The following is a 24388-nucleotide window of genomic DNA, read 5'->3' on the forward strand; positions in this document are numbered from 1 at the left end:
TCATTTTTCCCAGAAATGATCCTCGTATTGTGTATGCTCGGTGCGAGGGCGGGAGAGCGCTCGCTCCGAGCTTATATTTTGGTTGGAAATGTGTAGATGAAAATCGTAAGTAAGTGCCCTTTTCATTTATATTTTTTTGACCTGTATGCTCGTTGCCGAGCGAATGCGCTCGGCACGAAAACTTATTCTGTATGGAAGTGGAATCGCAAGTACAGTATTCTTTTTCATTTTCATATATTTATTTTGATTGTAGCAATACTCATTTTGGATCAGTTTCCGCTCTTACCCGGAAATTGATCCTTTCCCCTTTTTATTTGAATGAAGTGAAATCGCAAGTGCAGTTCTTTTTCATTTTCATATTTTATTGAGATTGCATTATTTACTTGGATCAATGTTTTCCGCTATTTCCCGGGGAATTGATCCTTCCCCTTTTTATTTTGTATGAAGTGAAATCGCAAGCGCAGTATTCTTTTTCATTTTTCATATATATTTTGATTGCATCAATTCATTGGATCAAGGTTTCCGTTCATAATCGGGAATGGATCCTTTTACCGTTGCGCTCGGTACCGAGGGCGCAAATGCGCTCGATCCGAGCCCTTATTCATTGTGAAGTGAATCGTAATGCAAGATTCTTTTTCATTTTTATTCCTTTTATTATTGATTGCATCAATATTTATTTGGTTCAAGTTCCGCTCAGTCAGGGAAATTGATCCTTATGCCCTTGCATTCGGGCCGAGGGCACGATTGCTCTTCGGGCTTCTTATTATTATTGTTGGGTACATGGGTGCTGTGCGGGGGTGGGGAACGAGATTCCCCCCCGCTCAGCTCCCACAGATGGCCCTTCCCCTTAGGGGGGGGAGGTTATCTGGGTTCTTCTCCTCGCCCGATCCGTCGAGCGTGGGGGAGGGCGCTCGGTGCCCGATATACAATTGTATTCAGGGTCTTCCACTCGTTCGGTGTGGGGCTCACCCCCCCGCGCGAGGGGACTTCCCCCCCCCGCTAATCACTACCACTGTTATTTCCGCAGGTGCTACACTGCCACGAGGGTGGACCTTGGTGAGGTATGGGCGTCCTTCCATTTGCAGGGCGTGCTAGTGTCCAGGGGCTGCGGTTCTATGTCTGGGCCTACTGCGGTCACCTATGGAGTGGTGACCACGCTCCAGGTGACGACGTCCCTCCTCAACCTGGTGTTACTCGCCTCACGTGGTAACAGTCTTGCCTACAGCCGCTGTGAAGTGCCGTTCGCCGTACCGAGAGGGGGGCGTGCCGCCGCCGTTCGTGGTTGCCGCGCTGCCGAGACCACACTTCCGCTGCCCTAGAGCTTGCCCTGGACCTGCCGCCGGTACCAGGATGTTGCTGGCTGCTGCTCCACTTCCTGTGTTTCCGGTGCTGCCCTGCCGTACCTGCCGATTCTCGGCTGACTGTCCATGCAGTTGCTGCGCTGGCTGTCCCTGCCGTTGCTGCGCTGGCTGTCCCTGCCGTTGCTGCGCTGGCTGTCCCTACCGATGCTGTGCTGGCTGTGCCTGCTGTCCTAAGATGCCCATACCTGCTGACGTCGTCCCTGTTCGTGGTGGTACTACCCCAGACTTTGGTCTGTCTGTACAGGTGCGTCCAGGCCCTGTGGCTTCGGCTACAGCAGCCCCGGCTCCGCCCTGGATAGCAGATCTTACGTCTGTCCTGAGGAAGCTGACGAAGAAGAGGAGGAAAGGTGTTGTCGTCGTCGTCTTCATCTTCTTCATCGTCATCGGCTGCCGCCTCTTCCCTTCGACTTCTAAGGCTTCACAGCCGAGGAAGAAGAAGGTTGCCTCCTCCCTCCTAAGAAGTCTCTCTCGCGAGCTTCTCGGACCCACGTCTCACCTCGGTGGGACGGGAGGGAGGGTTCCTTCCGCTGGTCCTCCTGCTCCTTCGGGAGCGGGGCCCGTCTCTTCTTCCGCAAGGAAGAAGACTACGGGGACCAGAGGGGTACCGGCTAACACCGGTACTTCCTCGCCTGGTGTCAGTGGTTCTGCCACTGCATCAGGGTCCGTCTCGGCCTCTCGTTCGCGGGAGGTACCGAGTGTACGGTCGCCTACCAGCGACCGTGCAGCCAAGGAACCAGACTCTGAGCCCGCTCAGCGTCAGGTTCACGGCACGGGGTCGGAAGACTGGTGACAGCCGCTCACGCGACTCTCACCAGACCAGCTCTCGCTCTCGCGGCGACCCAGCTGGCTACCCGGGGACGTGACGGTCCACGACCAGGCCACGGGCTGAGGCTGGGAAGAGGTCCCCCCGTTCGCCGGTGCCAGCCACGGCTGGAACCAGCGACGTGACGTGCCGTTGAGGACAAGCACCGTCTCACTGTGAAAGTGGAGCCTGCAGGTCGCCTGACCGTCGCTCTCACAGAGAGCGATCGGGTACGGCAACCAGCACCAGCTCTTCTGACACTCGAGATCGGGGCCGCTGTGCTCAGTCCAGCCGTTTCTCCACAGCGAGACGGTCGACCAGGCCTGCCAGCTCGATCGCCACGCGTGGGTTGACGATCGCCTGCAGCCCTCCAAGCCTGCTGGTTCTGCCAGCGAGCGAGGAGGGGAGCGTCAGGTCTGCCTCTCCCGTACCTTCAACCTCCTCGGGTTACACCGGGAGGAGCGAGGTATTGAGGAGTGATCATGAGGGGTGCGCCCCTCATAATCCCACCACGACGCCCTACGTGCCAGGCACGGTTCTTGGACCGGCCAGGACGTATGCGCAAGTGGATGGAGAAGACCGAGAGGGCTGTCGCTGTTCCCCCTTCTTAGGAGGAAGGTTCTCGGAATATGCTCTTGTTCGAAGGACTTAACGGTCCTACTCTGCAAGATGCTGTGACTTCCGAGATCCAGAGGAACTTTGCCGAGGTTATGGCGCTGATTCGTCAGACAACGACCTCGGGAAGGATCGCCGCTCCCACCAGCAGAGCCACGTCTCGGCTCGAGTCGTTTTGGGGCCCCGAGAGGGAACCCAAATCGACGGTGGTCTGCCGCGATCGGAGCTTGCCGACTGTGTTGAACCAGGTAGTCTCTCGTCTCCGACAAGAAGGCTCTCTCAGTTCTGGCCGGTTGAACAAGCTACTTCACCTCCTCTACTGCGACAGAGGCGTTTTCACGTGTCTTCGGGACACCGTATTTGAATACCCCTTCGGTCCTCCTGAGAGGTTTCGACCTCGACGAGGGACTGAATGAGTCGGAGGACGGTATCGGCTCTCCTGTCAGGTGTCGATCAGCCCCACCCAGACGACGTTCACAGTGGCGGCAGACCCTTACTACAGTATGAGTTCGTAACCCTCCTCGGGGAAACGTTTTCTCCTGACGATACGTTTTCCCAGGCTCTGAGAGGCCATCGCCGTAAGGCGATGGCTGCTCCTGCTTCTCCAACTGCTAGTTCCGCTGGGAAGGCGAGCCAGTATAACCAATCCTCCCCCACCCTTATCCCTCTCTTCTTACGGCTACAAGGGAAAGGGGAGGGATCCTACAGAGATTTCTCTGTAAGATCCCACGTTAGGGCTGCTCTACCGGGGGGATCTTCGGGTCCTACCTGACGTATCCCGGTCGTTGAGGAGGGATCCTGCCCCTTTCTCGATTTCTACGGGAATCGAGAGGACCACCAGCCGAATATCGTTTGACGAATTCGGTGGGGGGTTTCGCTTGAGTGCTTAGAATTCTACGGAATTTCTAGCGCACTCAGAGTGTTCGAGTTTTTTACGATCTCCAAACACTTAGGCGAGACCACGGTCCAAAGTGAGCGAGAATCCCCGATAATTGTTACACGATAATCGGGAACCTCGCCTATGCTCGAATTCCTGTAATTTCTAGCATTTGGAAGAAGACTGCTGCTAAAAGAAGAGTATCTCACAGTAGGCGATTAACCTGGAATAGAGAAGAACGGACGGGAACTTCCAGTTTGGCCTTGAACTATCGTCTTCGGTATTCTGTTCACCATTGAAGCTTTCCTTTGGGAAAGACTTCTCCTTCACTCTCTTGACTAGAGAACGAAGGCGGTCGATCTCCAATCTTATTCTCATTCCTCGAGAGGAAAAAGATTTAGGATGGAGGTCGTGGTACAGAACCTACAAAATATACTACGTATATTACCCTCGCAACATGATTCTTTTAACAGTTGAATTGTCCGGGGGGTAGGCGCATACCGTAGTTAACTCTACGGTTTGTGACCGAGACGAATTGTATCTTAATTGAACTGCAACTCGGGGGGTTGCCTGCAACCTCCCAGCAGTTATCAGTTTCGATTTTAGATACTTGGTATTGTCATGACAACACCAAAATCAGCTTTTGTAGTTTACCAGAAATCCGTTTCGTTTAAATATAATTGCTCGAGCGTATTCTTTATGCTCGATGGTTCTAGCCGAACGCATTCCTTCGTGGAATAATGGATTACCTGGCCAACTCAGGATGACGAGTCACCGAGAGCTACTGCGTATTGAACTGCCTGATAGCAGCTCAGTATCAGCTAGGTCTCGGAGATGCACGGTCGGTTACGTCTCTCTCTCCCCTGGTTTGATTGACTACCGAACCGTATCTCTGCCCAACAATCATGGACTTAGGTCTCTGATTAACGGTGGGGATTCTCGCAATAATGAAGGACCATCTACTGCTGTGGACGCTCGATTTCATCGCCTTTCGACATTGCGAGAATTTTCAACAGAGATATCTCTTGGACTCTTTCATCTTTCTGTTTTACCGCACGGTAACCGAAGTCTGTACTAGTCTCCCGCTGCATCGCACCGCGATAATGCGAATGATTTTTGCAGACCATCTGGAGTTTGTCTTCAAAACATCTCGTATTCGTAGGTGTGCAATTATTCATTGCTCGCCCGAATTAACAGAAGTGTCAGAAGACATCGCCTACTCTCCGACCTGACAGTCTACTTCCAAATGTTCAGCCCATGAGAAGCAGTTCTTCAGGCAGTATTTTCCCTGTCTCTTCATTACTGAAAAGCGCTGCCGCTTTTATTGCAACTACGATCCTCACCGGACAGCAATGAATAGCGGTTAGCGTTCTCAGTCTTTGTAGCACAGGTTCAGAATCTGAGAATCCTTCTCTCGGTTCAGCTGTGAAGACGTAGGTTGCTTTTTCTGTAACACCTTCGTCTTCAACGGCACATAGTGTTGTTTCTCCTTAGCTGAGAATCAACTATACTATGAGATATCTTGCCATCAGGGACCTCGGTCTCTAGAAGGCAATTGACTTTCGCCTGTTGGGCACATGCCTTAAGAAAATCTTCACCTCGCCTTCTGGCATCGGTGACGAACAAATTATTTGTTCAGTCTCTTGGCATAACCCTTTTAAGGCGAAGGTCACGTGACTTGCTCGGGCGCTTGAACAACTTGCCTCCTACCGAACGCAGTCAGTCGCAGCTGTCAGAGCGCCCAAGTCAGTTACGAACTTCGCTGTGGACTTAGTTCGGTTGTTCCATAACAGTCTTTTCTTCGTCCTAACGGCTTGTCACAGTACCCATACCATCGACACCCACCATTGAGTGTCGGTGTCTATCCACTACCGAGAAGAACTTCACTGCATGGGGATAGAGAATGTGAGACACTTCGCTGCAGACGGATAGACCAGTATGGGTACAGGACATCACCGAAGTCGAGAAGAGGATAGGTCATACGACCATTCCCTTCTTTTCCTCTGAGGTATTGCATGACTTTTCCTGCGAAGTCAAGCATCCAGGGGATGGGATTCGTGACGCTCGATTTCGTACCGACTTCGTAGCGAAGACTCAGAACCCTTCGGTTCCTGACGATCGGTTAGAGTCCTTCACAATCCCCTCCTAATGGACTTCACCGCCTTCGATGCGAAGGAGATGCTGCTTGTCCTGTGAAAGCGCGACCCCGCTTCTGAAGAAACTCGACATCCCAGGCTGATGTTGAAGACCTCTTCGTCAGCACCAAGATGACCTAGAAGTACACTCCCTCGGTTTTAGTTACAAGAACTTCTCCGTGGCGCAGGTACTGAAGGCAGGGGTCTGGTACAACCACCACTGGCACCTCCTTTCTACCTTTTGGATATTGCCCACAGGTCCTTGGATCGTTTTCCTTGGGACCCTGGTGGCTGCTCAACACGTTGTGTAGCTAACCCAGACCCTAGCAGGCTGAACAGCATCGAGTCCTGTGTGACTGTAAGAATAGATAAGTGAATGAGAGAGTGACTGGCTTCTCTTCCTATCTTTTTTCTCCCCTCTACCTGTGGGTAGAGGGATACGGTCATCACCTTGCTGGATAAGGACGAGATGCCGGTGAGCTACTCGACAGAGCCCCATCCTATCCCTTTTCACTAGGGATGGGAGCGAATATCCACCACTTCCTCCTACAAGGGGGGGAAGAAATGGATTGCCAACAAGAGGACAAACCATAACTATTTGTTGCCTCTTGCAAATAGGAACTTGTTCTTTTGCTGGTACGAAGAGATACGCTTTTGCCTCTCTCTTAGTTACTTGGTCCAGAGGTCTGACCATTGATCCTGCGGTGCACACCCGATCAAGATCGGACAAGATGCTTGGATCCCTCCCTCGCTCTTACGACCAGGGAGGCATTCAAGGTTGGACGAACACCAGTCTGTTCACAAAAGACTCAGATTCCTCCCACCAAGAAGTGAGTCTTCCTATTGTAAAAGGACCGAAGGTTTGTATGCCGTGTCGGAACAAATGACAATTTGTCCAAAATTGCATTTTTCCTAACTATACAAACCTGAGGTCCTTTACACTAGTCCCACCTCATGCCACCCCTCACTCTGCAGTTTTTGCTTGGGCCAAAAGCAAAGTGATTTGTTTACCTCCCCGGCCGGCGCGCGCCGCCTGTCGGACAAGCAGTTAACTACCGAACCCCTTGTTCGAAAGCTTACGACCTATCCAGCTGCCGCTAGTACCTTCCTATTGTAAAAGGACCTCAGGTTTGTATAGTTAGGAAAAATGCAATTTTTGGACAAATTGTCATATTTTCAGATATTTTTCTTTAGGTTTGAATTTTTGGAATGTTTAGGACCCCAAAATATGATTTTTATATGAACAAAAAATTAGACTGTGCACAATTTGATTGACTGATTGATTGTATGATTGATTGTACAATTGATGAACAAAATTAATGCTGAAATTTACTAAAGTGCAGATCATATAATGCAAAATTGAACCATATTCTCATCATCAAAATATACACTCACTTACACCATTCGAAAGAGGAACAAAAGGGGATTCCAGATGTACAATAAAGTGCATTTCTCAAATTTGTGGCGAGTGTAGGTTTTAGCACTGGACACCTCATATACGGATAACATTCAAAATTTCCTGATCATTTCAAAACTGAACATTCAAATTTTTTTTGCTCAGAATTTCCTGATCATTTCAAGACTGAAAATTCAAAATTTTCTTTGCTGTTTGTTGAAAACTTATTTTTTTTCTTTTAAAACTAAATGCTTAAATCTCCAAGAAGACTGAAACAAGACTTGTGTTTAATCATTAGGTAGCAACAGTCATTTGATCATATTGTAAATTTCAGGACATATTTCTTATATGACAAATAATTTTATTGTTTAGCAAAATCAGCTTTTGAACTGTCATTATTTCAAAGTTGTTGCACAATAAGCAATAGTCATTTTTTTCTTTTGCTTTTTTTTTCCAAGGAGACAACCAAATTTAATGAAACGTACATAGTGTTGTATAACTATATATCTTATTTTGTCCTAGGACAAAGTAATGTATTAGTATTAGTTTTCAAAAAAGTGACTTCATGATTTTTTTCAACTGCAAAAAAGGAGAGATTTTTCATTATTAGTTGTAGAATAAATGATAAAAATATAAAGCAAATCCCTCTGAGCATTTACTTTATAATGGGGCCTTATGGCATAGGCGTGTCCCTAAAATTAGCAAAAGTTAATTTTTGATAAAGTTTTCTATTTTTCTAGTAAATACTTTCTGAGTGGAGGAAAGGTCACCAACTAATGTTTTAAATTCATATCATACAGGGTATAGACACTCATTAATGTTTTTTTACTAATATGAATGAGCATTTGTAAATATATCTGTAAAAAATCCGTTGTAGTTCAACACATTATGGTTACAACAATAATTGGAGATGTGATGGATTTTTAAAGAAATTTTTGGTTGCATTTATACAGAGGTGGAAGCTTGAAAGTATAGTTTAAAGCTATGGTAATTGCTCTCTGGTACTCTATGTTTATTGGTTGTTGTCTCTTTCAATTAAAACAGGCTAAGGAATAATCTGCAGCCCTGGTTTTTTGGACACCTCACTGGGGTCTGTCAGTGGTGTCAACATTGTGAGATAGTGTTGTTGTTGTAGAGGGTTCTTTGATATTCACAGGCTTCTGTATAGCATTGAGGAAGGGCTTTTGTTTGAAAATTTAGAGCCCTTCCAGGATGTGGAGGCAGTTCCTGTCCTGTATGCTGTCAATGAAACTAATATTATGTACATATCATGCTGTCAATGACACTAATATTATGTACGTATCACATCTTGATGGATAATTTTGATGTTGTCTTGCTTGTAATATTGCCTGCTGATGGTACCTTCTTGACATCCCAATATAAGTGCCAGGAGATCCTCACATATGACATCACAGATGGTAGACCATGATACTTTTTCTGAGGGTATCATGCACAGGCAGGGCTTGGTTGTTCTTCATCAAGAGGCTAAGCTTATTTATTCTTGTAAAAAATTATAAGCTTTATAGTATCATTGCAGTTAGAAGGCTTGACATGTTTGGTGATAATTTCCCATGAGGTGCATTCAACTTACCAATACATATTCTAAGCTCATAAGCATGTAATCATTTTCACTCATGATTACTCATGTAACAGAACCCTATGGTATGTTGTACAGCCAGGAGGTCTATGGGTGAGGCAGAGGATCATAAAATCCCTAGATTTGAAGGACAAGTGTTTTCAGATTCTGATTTTGTGACACACAAGAATACTTGAATATCCTGTGGAAAGGGCCATGTTTCAGTTCATGGCCTATGTGTCTTCCTTTACTTAGGTTTTCAAGTCCAATATAGATACTTATAAGAATAAGGCATCTAATACTCCATGCTCAACACATAAAGGTTGACCACTACACTTCTGTGATGACCAGCAGCTTCTTCTAATATCCAAAGTAGAGTTTGTGAAAGTTATCTGCTAGGTATTCCAATCCTGTAGCTACTTCATGATCAGGATAACTGATGACACACACTTCTCCAGCCCTGTCCTTCCATGGTGTACAGTACTTGGGTTATTTTGGTGGTATAACTGCAGTAAGAATGCTACTTTTTCAAGTTCTTGTATCAGACAGCTCAAAAACTCACTTCCCTATTGCCAGGTTCTTAGAACTGGATGGTTGAACCCAAAGTCCACAGTTGAAAAAACCTGTAATGAAATGCCTCCCACTCTTCCCTCTGGGTTTGTAAATATAGAATATATAAATTATTTGATGTTTTATTTTTGTTGTGAGTTATGGGCTTCACAATTTCTAAATGACCTACTATTACTATTACCCATTACAGAGATTTTACTGGGAAGCAGAGAGTTGTGGTAATTGCAGTATTTGGTAAAAGCACCATTGACTGTGGAGGTTGTAAGGCATCAGCCTTGGAGTTGATGGTAGGTCGTAAGATCTTCAACAGAGATTTGTGTCGGCCTATTTCAGTTGACAGTGAATGCATGGTAAGTACATACTATGTGTAATTCTTCACTTGTTATAACCATTTTCACATACATATCACTGTATTTGTATCCTTACAGAAACATCGTATTTTGTTAAGTCATTCCTGATTCCATAATAGTTTCACTCATCATTAATCATTACATTTTACATGAAAATGCAGTTAGTATTTCACAACAAACCCATCATTTATATTACCCCAGTTAATGAGTTTATATGAATCTTAGATGCCACTCAATGGATGAAAATATGAAACCTGGTTGCTGACTGAATAGTTTCATTGCATATGTGCTCTGTATGTCATGGATTCCAGTTACAAGAACCTCTTTTCTTGCAAAGCAAGAAATCTGTGAGATCTGGCAATGCATGCATATATTGGGTGGAAAATGGTCAAAGACCATGCACCCATGCTATCACGTTTAGTCTTTTTTTCTTAACCTGCCGTAATAAGCGATGTGGTTGCTTACTCTCCGTCCAACCCGGTTGTTTTACCTGTAATCGCTCATATTGCTTGTCTGCATGTGTGTTTGTGATATTATGGCTTCCTTTGTGTCTTCTTGGCCTTGCCAACGTATGTGCCCCGGGGACTCACAGTTTCCTGTGTACTCGTTTTCTGGCTTCTTCGGCTACGGGAGCCATTCCACATGCAGTAGGTATGGTGCTAATTTCTGGGCTCAGCTCGTGTCGGCCTATGAAAGTAATCCTTAACATCATTCTTTCTAGGTAAAATTATCCTAAAATTACCAGAGAAAAACAAAATTAAGAAAATGTCAGTAAAACTGACTCGCTCACTCTTAAAAAGAAGTGTCGGTATGATATAGGGGCGAGTGTGGAACACTACCACGAGACACACCAATTAGAACTTCCCTATCAGAATCCCCCCAAGAGAGAGCCGATACCAACGGGCGATGCAGCCTCTACTACTACTACTAGAGGACGCCACGGACAGCAGCGCCCCTAGCGGACATCCTTAATTTTTAGCACCAGCGACAAGTCGCCATTTTCTTGTGCTCGTGTTTTTTCTTGGGATTATCCGCTTTGGAATCATGGAACGCTCTGCTATCGCCACGGCTAAGTTAAGTACTCATAAGTAACATTTTACTAATAATTTTATCTTCCGGGTACCAGTATTTTCCTTTTTATAGGTCAAATACGGTTCCTCGGTTGTCTCGTGGCGGCCATGCCGCCTCGTAAGAATTCCCAGGTCCTCCATACTGGGACTTCTTATGCTTATGGGCTTACTTTTTCACATTTCATTGTTTACATCGAGTTTAGCTAGTTCAGCCTCCTACCCATTCTCTTAGCTTGGTATTTAGGGCTATTATTATTTTTATTTTCGGCCCAGCATCCCGGCTCTTGCTCTACATCGGCTATCGCTGGCTCCGAGTAGGCTTCTGTTTTTCGGAACAGTCTGCCTCCTCCTGGGCTTCTTTCTCTTTTACTAACAGTGTCTCTTCCCCTTTTTTTCGATATATGATTTTATTTAGGGTGTTGAGGCTAGCCTAGGTGCTTGTTCCACATGTGGTACAGCTTGTCACGTGGCCCTACCACGGTTGTGTTGCTCGCGGCCTAGGCCACTTGCGGTCACGTGTACTATAGCACCTTACCCTGCCCCTTCCCTCCCTCTCTGATGTAGGGAGGAGCTGGGGGACCCCTTGGTTGTCATAACAACCTCATCGCCTTCCTCTCACACTCTCGGAGGTGCCGGGGTGGGGTTCCGCCAGCAGGGGTATAGGGCGACCACTATGAGGTACCGGGTCTCCATACGGGTAGTTGGTGAGGTGGGGAGGAGTAGGCCATCCCTCCCCCCTTTCCTTTCCTCGCTCCCGCCGTGTTTCGCCGGGACCTCCATCCCCCCCTCCCCTTTACTCAGCCACCTCCCTTACGATACGAAAGGAGCCTTCCGTCGCAGCCGGGGCCCCTTTGGTTATAGTATATTGGCTCCGCTAGCGGGCAGGGTGGGTGCTATGGATGGTCGATTGCTTGCCTACTATATCCTTATATCTCTCCCCCCGCTACCGGAAGGGAGCTTACCCTTACCTACGCACTCTTCTAGTAGACGGGTGGAGAGAAGTTGTTTTTTATGTTGTTATTTTGCTACTTTAAGGATATATACCCTATTATAAAGATATTTTACAATGAATTGTGTATTTTATTTTCATTTTATCAACCATCCCCGCCATTTTACGTCGTGGTTTCCATTACCACCACTCCTAGTTGGTTGATTCTTGTGCCTCCGCCACTGGCGGAGCCATAGCCTATCTTCCAACCTGGTTACCACACGTATTTTAGCGGGGCTCTGGTTTTATCTAACTTTAGCGGCTCCGTCACCAGGGGAGCATAATGTTAGGCTGTAAGTGTTTTACTCTGTACTCATGTACGTTTTTCACTTACAGCCTACCACTCCTCCAGGTCCCCTCGCCTGTAATGCGCCGCTGTATGACCCCTGTGGACATGACAGTGCAGTCTCACGCCCCGTAGTGGCACTTTCGTACACGAGTCGATCGTCTGGCACCCGAGGCCTGCAACATATGCTAACGACCTGGTCCGCTCAGCTTGGGATGGGGTATAATCCATTATGATGTTACTTATGAATTTACTAACAACTTTCTAGTTCGTAAGTTTGTTAACCCTGTCCGCAATTGGTAGTAATCCAGCCTTTCTTTCAAGGCTAGCGGGTGTGAGGAAGTCGCCTCGCCACCCTTGAAAGCGTGTGTGGGCGGCTTGGGAAAAAACCCGCCAAGGGCCCGCCTACATTTTGGATAGAAAGCTGGCCATTCCAGATCTTCTGCGGGCAAGTCGACGGGCTTAGCGATCGACCCTTGTCCGCCGCTCTCACCCCGTGATAGCCGCCATCTCCAAGAACTCCTCAGATTCGTTGGGGGTCGTAGCCTCCCATGAGTCAGTCCGCGGACGTCGCCGCCCTGACCTCTGAATCTCGAGCCGTGGCGGGTAGTCCGTGATGGATTTGTTAGGTTGAAGGTAAGGTTTGTCGGCGCCAAGGTCTTTCCTTGGGCGCATCCTGGTCTTCTCCTGTCCCCTTCTTTCTTCCGCATCCTTCCAATGCTTTCCGGGAATCCGAGATCCCTAGGCCGCACTCCCGCTCTCTCTGTACCTCCTAAGGAAAGGAAAGAGAGAACCGAAGACTTTTCTAAACGACTTCTAGGAAGTCGTCTTCGTCTTCTTCGGCATGTAAGTCATCGCTTCATACGCCGACAGCGGTGAAGAGCTAAGCCGAGCTCTTCCCCAGTCGAAGAGCTCCAGAGCAACGGCTTCGAAGGAGAAGGCTCCGCTACCTCCGAGTTCCGCTGCCTTCTCGCCGCTTCCGCTGCCCCCTCTCCGGCTAATGCCGGCAGGGGTTGGCAAGCACCCAGCTCCTGACGTTCCTCTCCTGTCTCATCCGGATGATGCCAGCAGGTAGAGCATGGTTACGTTCCCAAATTTCAGCTTGGGGAACACTTTGAGCAGAATGGTTCGCGGCAATTGTCGAGCAGTCTGTCTCAAACTGGGACAGACGGTCCAGGAACTCTCTAATAGGATGAGAGAGAGTTGAGGATCGGGTATCTGGCCTGTCTCAGCTCCTCCCCCAGTCTCCCCTGCTTCTAGCACGGGGATTACTCCAACTTTCCGCCTTACACTCCTTGCCAGCTTTTCCCTCTATGGACAATCCATGAGAGTACGGCTTGCTCCTTTTTAAGGACGGGATGATTTCGATCCCGGAGTTTGGCACTCGAAGGATTGAGGACTTCGAGTTCTATCCTTCCGGGTCTGGTCCCAAGCCTTTTCATCGGGTATGGCTAGGCTGGACGCCAACGGCTCTTACGAGAGAGGACAAGATCTCGAAGGAGTCAGTCCTCTACAGATAGATCACCGCCCAACGGGATGGGTTCACTGCCTTGAGGCTGGGGAGTGTACGAATACTAACTCAGGCCTATAATATCCCCTTCCTTTTTCGGCGACGGAAGAAGGATGTCTCTCTTCGTTCGCTAGAATTGGTGGAGAAGGCTCTTCATGCAGTCCTCAAGATGAGCCCGTTCACAGTTGAGAGAGTCGTAGTCTACTTCTCCACTCTTCCCCCCTTCGAAGTTATGGGAACCTGCCAGCTACTTTCAACGCTGGATAAACCAAGCCGGACTGCGCTATGGCCAGTTCGTGAGGAAGTTACCTAGCTGGCGGATCCCCTAATCCGCAGCAGTTCGATCGCGCGAACCTAGTTTGGTCAGGTCCCTTAACTCTCTTAACTTCTCGTTACGGAAATGGCTGCTCACCTTTCATATCGCTTAACGAACCGTTTTTTTCTGTTCAAGATCCTGGCGAAATCGCAGTTTCAGACGGTTTTCTGTTAGACGCCTTTGACTTCTTCCAAGCCAGGAGGAACTGGTCGGAAGCAATGTTCTTCAAGAGTGCCTATCAGTCAACGAGCCTAATAGACTCTTGGCTGCGAGCATGTCGGAGCGATCTCTTCCCAAGTCCGCAGAGTGGAAACGAAGTCCCCACGAAGCCGCTAGACTCAACCATAGCCTTAGAGCTAGGTGGGTATTTCTCTGAAGAGGAAACAGGAATCCGTCCCACAGCTGGCACGAACCACAGAAGGCTGGGTAAAGGTTCCAGCCAAATATAAAAAAACTCCCAGCAATCAGCAGCAGTTTGTGCAGGCAGTCCCCAGTTTACCCAACATGGACAACCTTGCTACATCTACGCAAAACCAGCTTTCCTCTGGTGCCGCCCAGCAATCGCACCTTCGACCTCCTCGCTATCTCGCCTGCCTTTAACCTGCTTATGAGGCTCAAGGCTACTCTCAGCCGAGGGGTAGGGCGAGAGGTTAACCTTCGTCACCGTGGGCGCAGGAAGGGGCCAGGAGTAGAGCCGTTTCAGAGGAGTGGCGTGTGGCCAACCTCGCCCATCAGCAATGATGCTCCCCAGGTATGAAAGGGAGGCGTTCCTCTTCCCGCGACTGTGGGGTTTCAGCAGTTGGGCACAGAGCATAGTGTCCAAAGGATAGGCTGGAGCTGGATCCAAGATCCTCCTCCAATCAAATCATTTGCATCAGATACCGTGTCAAAGGAATTGATAAATTACGCGGAAGAATCTTCAGAAAGGAGCTATTGCGAGAGTCAAAACATCTAAACAATTTCAGTCGCTTATTCAGCGTGCCAAGAAAGGCTCAAACAAAAAGAAGGTAATCTTAGACTTTGTCAAAGCTAAACTCTTCATTTCGTCTGGCGACACGTTCAGATGCTTCCCTCCGCAAGTCGGACTTATTCCGCGTGTAGCCGTCACATGCCCATCGATCTACAACGCATACTATCATATCCCTATAGCCACCAGCACTTCCGCCCATATCTAGGATTCCGCCTAGGAATCAGACATTCTCATTCAAGTGATTGCCTTCGGTCTGAATGTAGCCCCCCAGGGTATTCCAAAGATAGCAGAAAAGTGTTGTACAACAATTGAGAGCTCAGGATCAGGGTAGCGGCATACTCGACGATTGTTTGATCTGTGCCCCAACAGTCGAGGATGTCTCAAGCTACAAAAGGTATTTCCCAACTTCTGGCACATCTGGGTTTCCAGATAAACAAAACGAATCCAGCCATTATTTCCGGAATCTCGTTTTCAGTGGCTAGGAAGCCAATGGGATTTGTCCTCTCCACAATCTATCATTCAGTGTCAAACGGACGAAATAGCAAAATCTGTCAGGCATTTCTCAAATGCAAACAAACGTCAAGAGAAACCGAGAGATCCTAGTGGCTCTTCAGTTTGCTCAGTAAACAGATATCCTTCTGAAAGCAGGCTGAAAGTGATAGTCAAATTTGGCGTCAAAGCAACCTCCAAATATCGCGACAATTGTCCAGTAATTCCACAGATCCTCCCGCACAGCTAACGGCCTGGTCAAAGTAAAGAACTTAGCCAGAAAGTACCCTTCACTATCCCCTCCCAGTGTTAACCATTCACAAGACAGGATGCATCCCTGTGTCCCGGGGGGGGGGATACTCTCAGTTCAAAAACAGGTTCAGGGGACTGGTCAGTTCAATTTCTAAAGCTCCCTCATAAACGTGTTTTGGAAGCAATACACACGGTTTCTTACTCTAGAGACTCTTTTGCCCCCACAAAGGGAAGTCTCATCTAAGGCTAGTTTTGGACAGGGCAGTGGTAGTTCATTGCATCAAACAGAGGAGGGTCCAAATCCAGCATGTGAACCCATGTCATGATAGCCATCTTTGCATTAGCAAGCAAACACAAATGGCATCTGTCTGCCACTCACCTGGCAGGAGTAAGAAATGTGATAGTCAGAACTCCTGTCCCGGTCCAGTTCCTCTGAAGCAGGAGTGGTCCTCTGACGTCGGGTCATTCAGTGGGTAGCCGGAGAGTCCCCAGGTCTCCAAGTGGATCTCTTCGCCTCACAAGCGAACCACAAGCTCCCTTGCTATGTGGCCCCCCAACCTGGACCCTCTGGCTTATGCCACGGACGCCCCTGTTCGTTGATAGGAATCATTTGGAGGAAGATTTATGTTTTTCCTCCAGTGAATCTTCTCTGTGAAAGTCTAGACAAACTAAGGTCTTTAAGGGATAGTAGCTCTGATTGCACCGGACTGGCCCAAGAGCAACTGGTATCCCTTCTTTTGGAATTGGGTCTCCGACTCAACGGTCCCCAATCCCAAACTATCACAATCCGTACAATGAGGACTGTTTCGCTTCCCTCAGGAACGTCTCCAGACCCTAACTTTATGACTTCATGAAGTTTTTTGCGGCTAATAAAGATGCGGAAATTGCCACAGAATATCTCTTCTAGCAATCAGATAAAAGAGTCACCTTAACAATAGGATCAGCTGTTAAAAAAATTAGCATCTTCATTGAGAACTCGAACACTACCACCCATGACAGTTAATTTGGCATTATCCTTTTCAGATCCTTATTTGAAAAAGGTTTAGCAGCTAGCACTATTACCACTCATAATTCGGCTTTGAAGAAATCTTTCAAGTAGGTTTTCAGATAATTTTGACTGAACTCTTATTCACATCTATCCCTAAAGCCTGTGGCTAGAATTAGACCTTCTCAGAGGCTACTACAGTTTCATGTTCTTAAATGATGTCCCTCAAACTACTTCAGATACTGACAACTCATCTTGACAATTCATATGCTCCTAGAAGACACAAGTATTCTTATAAGCCTGCCTCAGGAGCTAGAATTTCAGACTGTCGGCTCTATCCAGGATGTGGGTCATGTGAATTCCTCCTTCAGGAAGTCTAACTTGCTCCGGATCGTAGCTTTTTAGGCCAAAACTGAAGATACCCTCTGCAAGTGGGCTCTTGGAAGGTTAATCCCCTTCCACAGGATCCTTTCTCCTCTGCCCAGTATCAACTCTTAGAGCCTTTCTATCTCGAACTTCTTCTATATCCTCGGTGCTCTCCTCCATGAGAGAAAAAGGTGGTACTTTATCAGTTAAAGGCATTAGACAGCAAATCCTTTATTCATTAAACAGCCAACCCTGAGTCAGTCCCAAAAGCACATAATCAGGAGTAGCCACCTCAATTATTATTTCCAACATCTGAACTTTGAGGATCTTAGAAAGTATCTACTGGATGGAAATCCACAGTTCTTTAAACGGCATTATTTAAGTCCTTGGAATCTTTAAAGTTTCAGCAGTATCAGCGGAAACGATAGTTCCCCTGATACTGCTTATAGTTGTAGATTGATCCAGGTCCTCCTTTCTACCTATCAACCACATGCCTCAACCTATCGTCAGTCTACTCATCATCATAGCCTTAGCCGTTGTGTCTTATAGGGTTTTGTCCCTTATTTTTTGCTAGGGGACACCACCCTTGTACTGATATGTACTTCAGTGTTCTACCCTTATTTTTTATGCTGAGGTAGGCCCCACAAATATGTTTTGTATAAATCTCCATTGGGTTTGTGATAAAGTTTCACTCACAATGTGTTTGTATATATTTGAATTAATTGTATTAATTGATTAATGGATGGAACTTGGTGTACCCTACCCTTTATTTTATCTAGGGGCGGAACATATATGTACATAATTGTATTTATATATTCTAATTAAGTAAATCAAAAAATTTCCTTATTTTACATAATATTTTTAATTTTTAATTGATCTACCCTTAAGTACTTAAGTTACTAACCATTCTGTTATTGATTATTGTAAGTTATTTGAAGTGCTTATTTTGATGCTGTATCTGATTTATTATATTATATCATCATTTAATCTGTTTTTCCTTATTTCCTTTTCCATCTTGTCTGTTTCTCTGGTACTCTTTCATAGGGCCGACCGAGCTGAGCCCAGAAAAGGGATTTTGACGAGGAAAAATCTATTTGCTGGGTGATTGGCTCGTGTCGCCCTATGAACCATCCCTTTTTTAGGTTTGTTTCCCCCCCCTTGCAGGGACAAGATGTATTTTATGTTTTAATTAAAGGATGGTCCGCTAGGGGTCGCTGCTGTCCGTAGGCGTCCCTCTAGTAGTAGTAGTAAGCTGGCATCGCCCGTTGGTATCGGCTCTCTCTTGGGGGATTCTGATAGGGAAGTTCTTAATTGGTTGTTTTGTCTCGTGTAGTGTTTCCCACTCGCCCTATATCATACGACAAGCACTTCTTTTAAGAGTGGATCAGTCATTTTTACTGACATTTTCTTAAGTTTGTTTTTCTCTGGTAATTTTAGGATAATTTTACCTAGAAGAATGATTTAAGGTTACTTTCATAGGGCGACACGAGCCCATTCACCCAGAAATAGATTTTTCCCTTCGTCAAAATCCCTTTTTTTACTATAAATGAATCCCTGCTGGTATGTCATGGTTTGGCCTAAATCGCAGTGGAAGTTATTTTTGTAGAGGGAGCATTGTAAGTTTTTGACTCTTCCTTGTGTGGGAAGGGTTTTCCATCGCCTAAAATAGCCCCGATGCTTCCATCTTCTTCCCTCAGTCACACTCCATGATGCTAGATTTTGTGTGCCTTTGTCCTCTTCCTTTTCTTCACGATTCATTGTTGGAGTTCGGGAGGCCCTCAGGCCTGATTTGATATAATTTGGATCCCAGAAATGGGAGGAGGCATTTCATCAGTTTCTTCTCTTTCAGAATCGGAGGTGTTCAAAATGGTGCGCTATGAGGCGTCGCATGGTTACGGACTTACATGGAAGCCCCCCCCGGCCCTCTCCAAGCTCTACCTCCTCCCCTGGACTTCTCTGATGATGGTTCTCGTGGTCAGCCATTTTGTAGTGCGCTGCTGGTATCATCTTATTGCTCACTATTGAACCTCTGCTGCGCGGGGACAGGTGGTTGGTGAGTGCATCTTCTCTTCCCGTTTGTTACAGTTTGGGGGCCAGGTTTTTCTTATCTTGCTCTCTAGTATCTATTTGGGGTTAAGCTTCTTCTGATCAAGAGAAGTCGCGTTGTGTCCATGATTGGCGAGATTGGTTGACTCCGAGTCCTTTTGGCGCTCCACAGGATTGGGGATATGTTGGATTAATCAGTTCCTGTTTCCTTGTACATGGAAGGGGGGGGTGAGGCGGAGATGTGATAGACCGACGGTGAGCTGACAAACAATGAGCAGGTTGGTGGCTATCAGCTGTCTCCAGTTGGATCGAGTCCTCGGAGACATCCCCCTCTCTCTCCGCCTCTCCTCCTGTTTTCAGCAACACATGCAGAGATCGTCACGTAGTAAGCTGTCTAGTACGTTCGGCTTTGGCTGGGGCCCTCTCATTCATCATCCTCAGCCTAAGTGGAATTTACCAACTCCCTTTCGACCACTCTTGCAGGTTAAGGAGGGCTCCAGGGGTAGAAATAAGGGGGGGGTCTTCAATAGGTTGGTGCCTCTCCCTCTCCTTGCCACAGTTGGGGGTGTTTGCCTGGTGGGCCGGGGGCCAGTGGCAGATCTATGGGGTGGAGAAGTGGGTAGTAGATTGTCCTTTTGGGTGGTGTATCTACTACCATTTTCTTCTCCCACCCCCACGTCTCGGAACAGACCTCTGGCTCAGGTAAGTTATTCCCCCTGATTCTCCGAAGTTCTTTGGCTCTCCAGGAGAAGTGCAGAAAATGCTTGAGCAAGGGTGCAATAGTGGAAGTGGTGGTCTGTCTCCGGGGTTTTTATCTTCACATCTTGGTGCTGAGTGTCAGGGGGTTGGGCCTTGATCGACTTCCACTTTTGAAACATTTTGTCAGGAAGTTGTGAGGTTCAAGATGGAGACCCCACTTGTTGTTGGCAGTCAGTGGTGAGGGCAAACACTTCATGCGTTGATAGATCTAAGGGACGAATACTTTCCAAATCCCTATTCATCCATCATCCAGGAAGTTCCTTTGCTGCTCTCTTGAATATAATTGTGCCTGTTCAAGTCCTGTGCTTTGGATTGACCATGTCCCCTCGGTGTTCACAAGGGTCTTCTCTCTCATCTTGATTTGGGCTCTGCTACAAGGGATCCGTTTGCTGCGGTACCTCCGATGAACACTTGATCTTAAGCAAAGTTCCAAAGAGAAAGCTGCTTGCAGAACAGAGATCGCCTGCTTCGGTTTGCCTGGAACGCTTCATTTGTGAACTTAGGAATACAAAATCTCCACCCAGTCGAAGATTCTCAATCAGCTCTTACTGGCAGGTTCTTCTTGGAAATTTTATCTTTCAGGAGAAGCTGGTCCCTTATGCGACTTCATCTTGGTCCCCTACAATGGAAACTAGGGACCTCTGGTCTCTCTCGAACAAGTGTTCCAGTTCAAGTCCCTGTGCCTCGGATTGACCCGCGTCCCTCATGTGTTCACAAGGGTCTTCTCTCTCATTCCTCAACGTGGGCTCATGCTCAAGGGATCTGCTGCTGAGGTACCTCAATGATTGTTGGTCTTAGCAAGTTCCCAGAGAGGCTGCGGCAGGAGCAAGATTCGCCTGCTTCGGTTTTGTCTGGAACTCAGCATTTTGGGGAACCTAGGGAATCGATATCTCGTACCCAGTCAAAGAATTCTTTATCTAGCACGGTCATCGCTACGCACGTTTGAGGTTTTTCCCATCAGATCAGAGTTGGAGAGTTGCGAGTATTGTCACGCGACTTCCTGTCGTGGCAGATCGTCCAGGCCTCATCAGTGGCAGTTCTTCTGGGATCTTTAACCTTCACTTGAGAACTGGTCCCTCATGGGTGGACTTCATCTTTGGTCTCTGCAATGAAACTAAGGGACTTCTGGCCTCCAAGTGGTGGGACTCACCCCTGATAAGGGTTCCTCTTCCCTAGAAGTGAGAGAAGATCCTTCCGGTGGTTTTGGATGAATCAGAATCTTTTAGATGTTCCTCTGCGTTCTTCTGCCCTGCCGGACCTTCCTTCTGTTTTCAAATGCCTCTCTCTGCAGGTTGGGGTGCTCATTTAAACGGCCTTTTACTGATTGGGCGTTGGAGTTTTGGAGGACAAGCAGCAATAATAATCAGCTGTTGGGGTTGAAGCAGCCTTTCTGGGTCTGAAGGATTTTGTTAAGAAGATAGAGGGACATTCTGTAGTTCTCACGTTTGACAACACCAAGGTGTTCACTTATGTGAACAAGCAGGGGGGACTGGTTTCGTGTCACTTCACACCGCTTTGACAGTTCACGCTTTCACATTGGATCAACCAGTGAGGGGGTGAACATTCATGATCCCTCAGCCAGGTGTATCCTAGGCAACTGATGCTGGACTCTTGCGACCACGGTCCAACAAGAAACTAGGGTATTCTGTTCAAGTGGTTCCGGATTCTCTGGCGTTAGCGGGGACGTGTTTCACGTCCCTGGGACAACCTGGAGGTGTATGCTTCCTTCCGTTTTGTTTGATCTGCCAATTACTGCACATGATGACGAGTTCCCAAATCTAGGATGACATTATTAGCTCCTCTGTGGTCTGCAAGCGGAATGGTTTTCCGGATCTGCTTGTGTTGTTGTCGGATGTGCCCAGGTAGATCCCCGGTGGCGGCATCTTCTTTGTCCAGCTGCACATATTTAGTCATAGCAGACTTTTTAGTTCTTCCTCAGGGATGAGAAAAGGGCTGTCCGTTTCCCCTTAAGGCTACAGGGTGCAGCCCTGCGTATAGTGTAATGTCGTAGGGGTGTTAACATCTGCATCCTGGAATCTCCTTGCTGTTTTAAAGGTTTAAGCCTCCAACGTGGGATTTTCCTTGGTCCTAGAAGTTTCCCTAAAGCTCCTTATTGACCTTTATGTCGTTCATCAGACGCTGAACTTGACACTCAAACGGTTTTCCCTCCTTGCCTTGGCTGGCGGACTGGAAGTGGGGGAGCTTCATAGCCTGAGCTATGATGTGAAGCAAGCCAGAAACATACCGCACATGCTTGGAGCACATCAGAAAGAAAGGAGATCACTTATTACGATCTATACAGATTGGTCAAAATAATACTGGGTAGGAGCTTCATCATTCTCAAAAGATACTTTAGTTACAATAAGTCTTCCCATTTTCATCAGTATTCACAGCTGAACTCGCAGCCATACGAATAGCTAAGAAATAATTATCTGAGAAGAGAGCAATTTCTATCTACCATAATTTTCAGTGACTCCCAAAGTGCTATTGATGCTGTAAAAAAGTACAGTTCCTAACAAATCACCTTGTACAAGAAATCCAAATAAAATACACCAACATTATTCAATCAGGACTATTAATAAAAATATTGTTGGATTCCATACAATGTTGGAATTGAAGGAATGAAAAGAGCGGATACAGCTGCTTAATTAGCTTAGCACTAATTCCATCACACCGACTCATGCCCCAGATCAGACTGGATAAACCCTCAATTAACCTCTCATATCAAGACTGGCAAACAGATTGGACATCAGTGCCACGACAAACAACTTAGAAATATAAAAAGGTAACGTTAATTCATGGATGTCATAATCTCAAAAGAAAGAGCTAAAGAAGTGTTTACTAACGAAGACTACGTATGGGCATACTAATTTCACATGGTCATTTGATGTCAAATCCACACCAACCCAATGAAATGTATTACATGCCAACACCAAGACTGTCCAACTACTATTTGAGTGTCCAATTGGAAGCATCAAGGAAAGAAAACTTATAATTTTTTGAAAACTCAACATTAAAGCATTCTTGCTGAAGGCAAGATTTTTGGTATGTACTAAGGACATCAATGTTCCTAGTAAAACCATTTTCCTAAATTAAAGTCCTAATTTTTTTTTCAGGATTAATTCCTGAAAGACCAGCCAAGAAGAGCCTATTGTTAGCTCAGAAGTCTGGATAACTCATCCTTTGTAATAATAAAGTATTTTGACGTAAGGCAAAATCTATTTCTGGGCGATTGGCTCGGTCGCCAGCTAAATAATCCTTTCAATCTATTATTTCTAGGTAAATGTACTAACACTACCGAGAGAATAAATTAAAATAAGAAAAAAGGTCAGTATAACTGACTCGCTCACCGCCAGGAGGGTGTCGGTAGGAACACTAGGCGAGTGAGACCACAACCACGAGCCAAATGGCATAGAAACCTACCACTAACCAAATCCCTCCAAGAGGGGAGGCCGCCCACAGAGTGGAGTCAAGATCGTACTACTACTACTTCCAATCCCCATGCTGTTCGACTGCTGCGCCTCTGTGGCCATCCTGAGTTAGCAGACAATCTTGCGCAAGGGATGGGTAAGGGTGGGATTTCTCTGGCGCCGAGCCAGTCGCCCGAAATAATTTTTCCTTACGTCAAATCCCTTTTCTGCTGGCTCAGCTCGTGTCGCTGCGCGAATCGTACCAGAGAAACAGCACAAGAATTGTAAACAAAGTAATAAATTAAAATAATCGCATAGGTCTCAACTACAATAAAGTAATATAAAAAGAATATCTTTCTAAAAAGATACAATTACACATTAGTACAAACTAATATGCTTGAAAATTACCCTTTATTTCTAAACAGGTTTTCTTAACATAATGTACTTTACTATGTTACAAGAGGTAAATTGGCTTACATGGAACAAAATGGTATCTGTGTAAAGGCATGTATCAAATATAATAGCAATTAAACAATCAAATACAAATTAACCAACCATGATAATATCTAAGGATGTTATGACTTAATATAACAAAAACCCGTAACCATTATAATGAGATGTCTCCCCCTAGCATAAAATAATGGGGTAACATCCATGATATATATGCATAATCATCGTGAGTGTCCCTAGCCAAAGTAATGGGCACCCCCTACATTATCAAAAAGCAGCTAAGGCACAAGGTGAATATAAATGAACACGTAGAATAGACGACTGTGGTGAGCAGGTAGAAAGGATGACTGAATCTTCTTACTACAAATGAACTAGAGTCAGGGAAACTATGTGTACCGCTGCTATGCTGAAAATTTCATAGCTTCCCAAGGACTTAAGGTAATGCGGCGTTTGAACACTTCGGCGATTCCATCCGGTATACTTTTTCACTCATCGAAGTTCATGTGTTGGAAATCATTACTTGAGGTGGCTACTGCTCTGACATCATGTGCATTTTGGGGAAAGATTCAGTGATTGGCTTGTTTATAAGTACAGGATTCGTTGCCTGATATGCCTTTAATGGATAAAGGTTCCACCTTTTTTCCCTCTTAAAGAGGGGCCCCGATGGAAGATGAGGAGGTCCTGGATAGAAAGGCTCGTAATGTTGAAACTGGACAAGGGATTCCATCTGTGGATGAGTAATACTTTCCAAGGTTCCCACCTCATCAAAGGATCTTCATTTTTTTGCCAAAAAGCTACGTTCCGGAGAA

The 24388-nt window shown here is 46.4% G+C and overlaps 1 protein-coding gene across 1 annotated transcript in view; it reads left to right on the plus strand.

Moving 5' to 3' along the window:
• LOC135221254 (uncharacterized) overlaps nt 1–24388 on the plus strand; it is a 395658-nt gene that overhangs the window by 47621 nt on the left and 323649 nt on the right. Inside the window, exon 3 of the mRNA XM_064259070.1 lies at nt 9523–9682. Within this exon, the coding sequence (XP_064115140.1) occupies nt 9523–9682 (160 nt within the window). The remainder of the gene's footprint in view (nt 1–9522; nt 9683–24388) is intronic.

This window comes from Macrobrachium nipponense, chromosome 2 (assembly GCF_015104395.2).
Source record: "Macrobrachium nipponense isolate FS-2020 chromosome 2, ASM1510439v2, whole genome shotgun sequence".
Classification (NCBI taxonomy): domain Eukaryota; kingdom Metazoa; phylum Arthropoda; class Malacostraca; order Decapoda; family Palaemonidae; genus Macrobrachium; species Macrobrachium nipponense.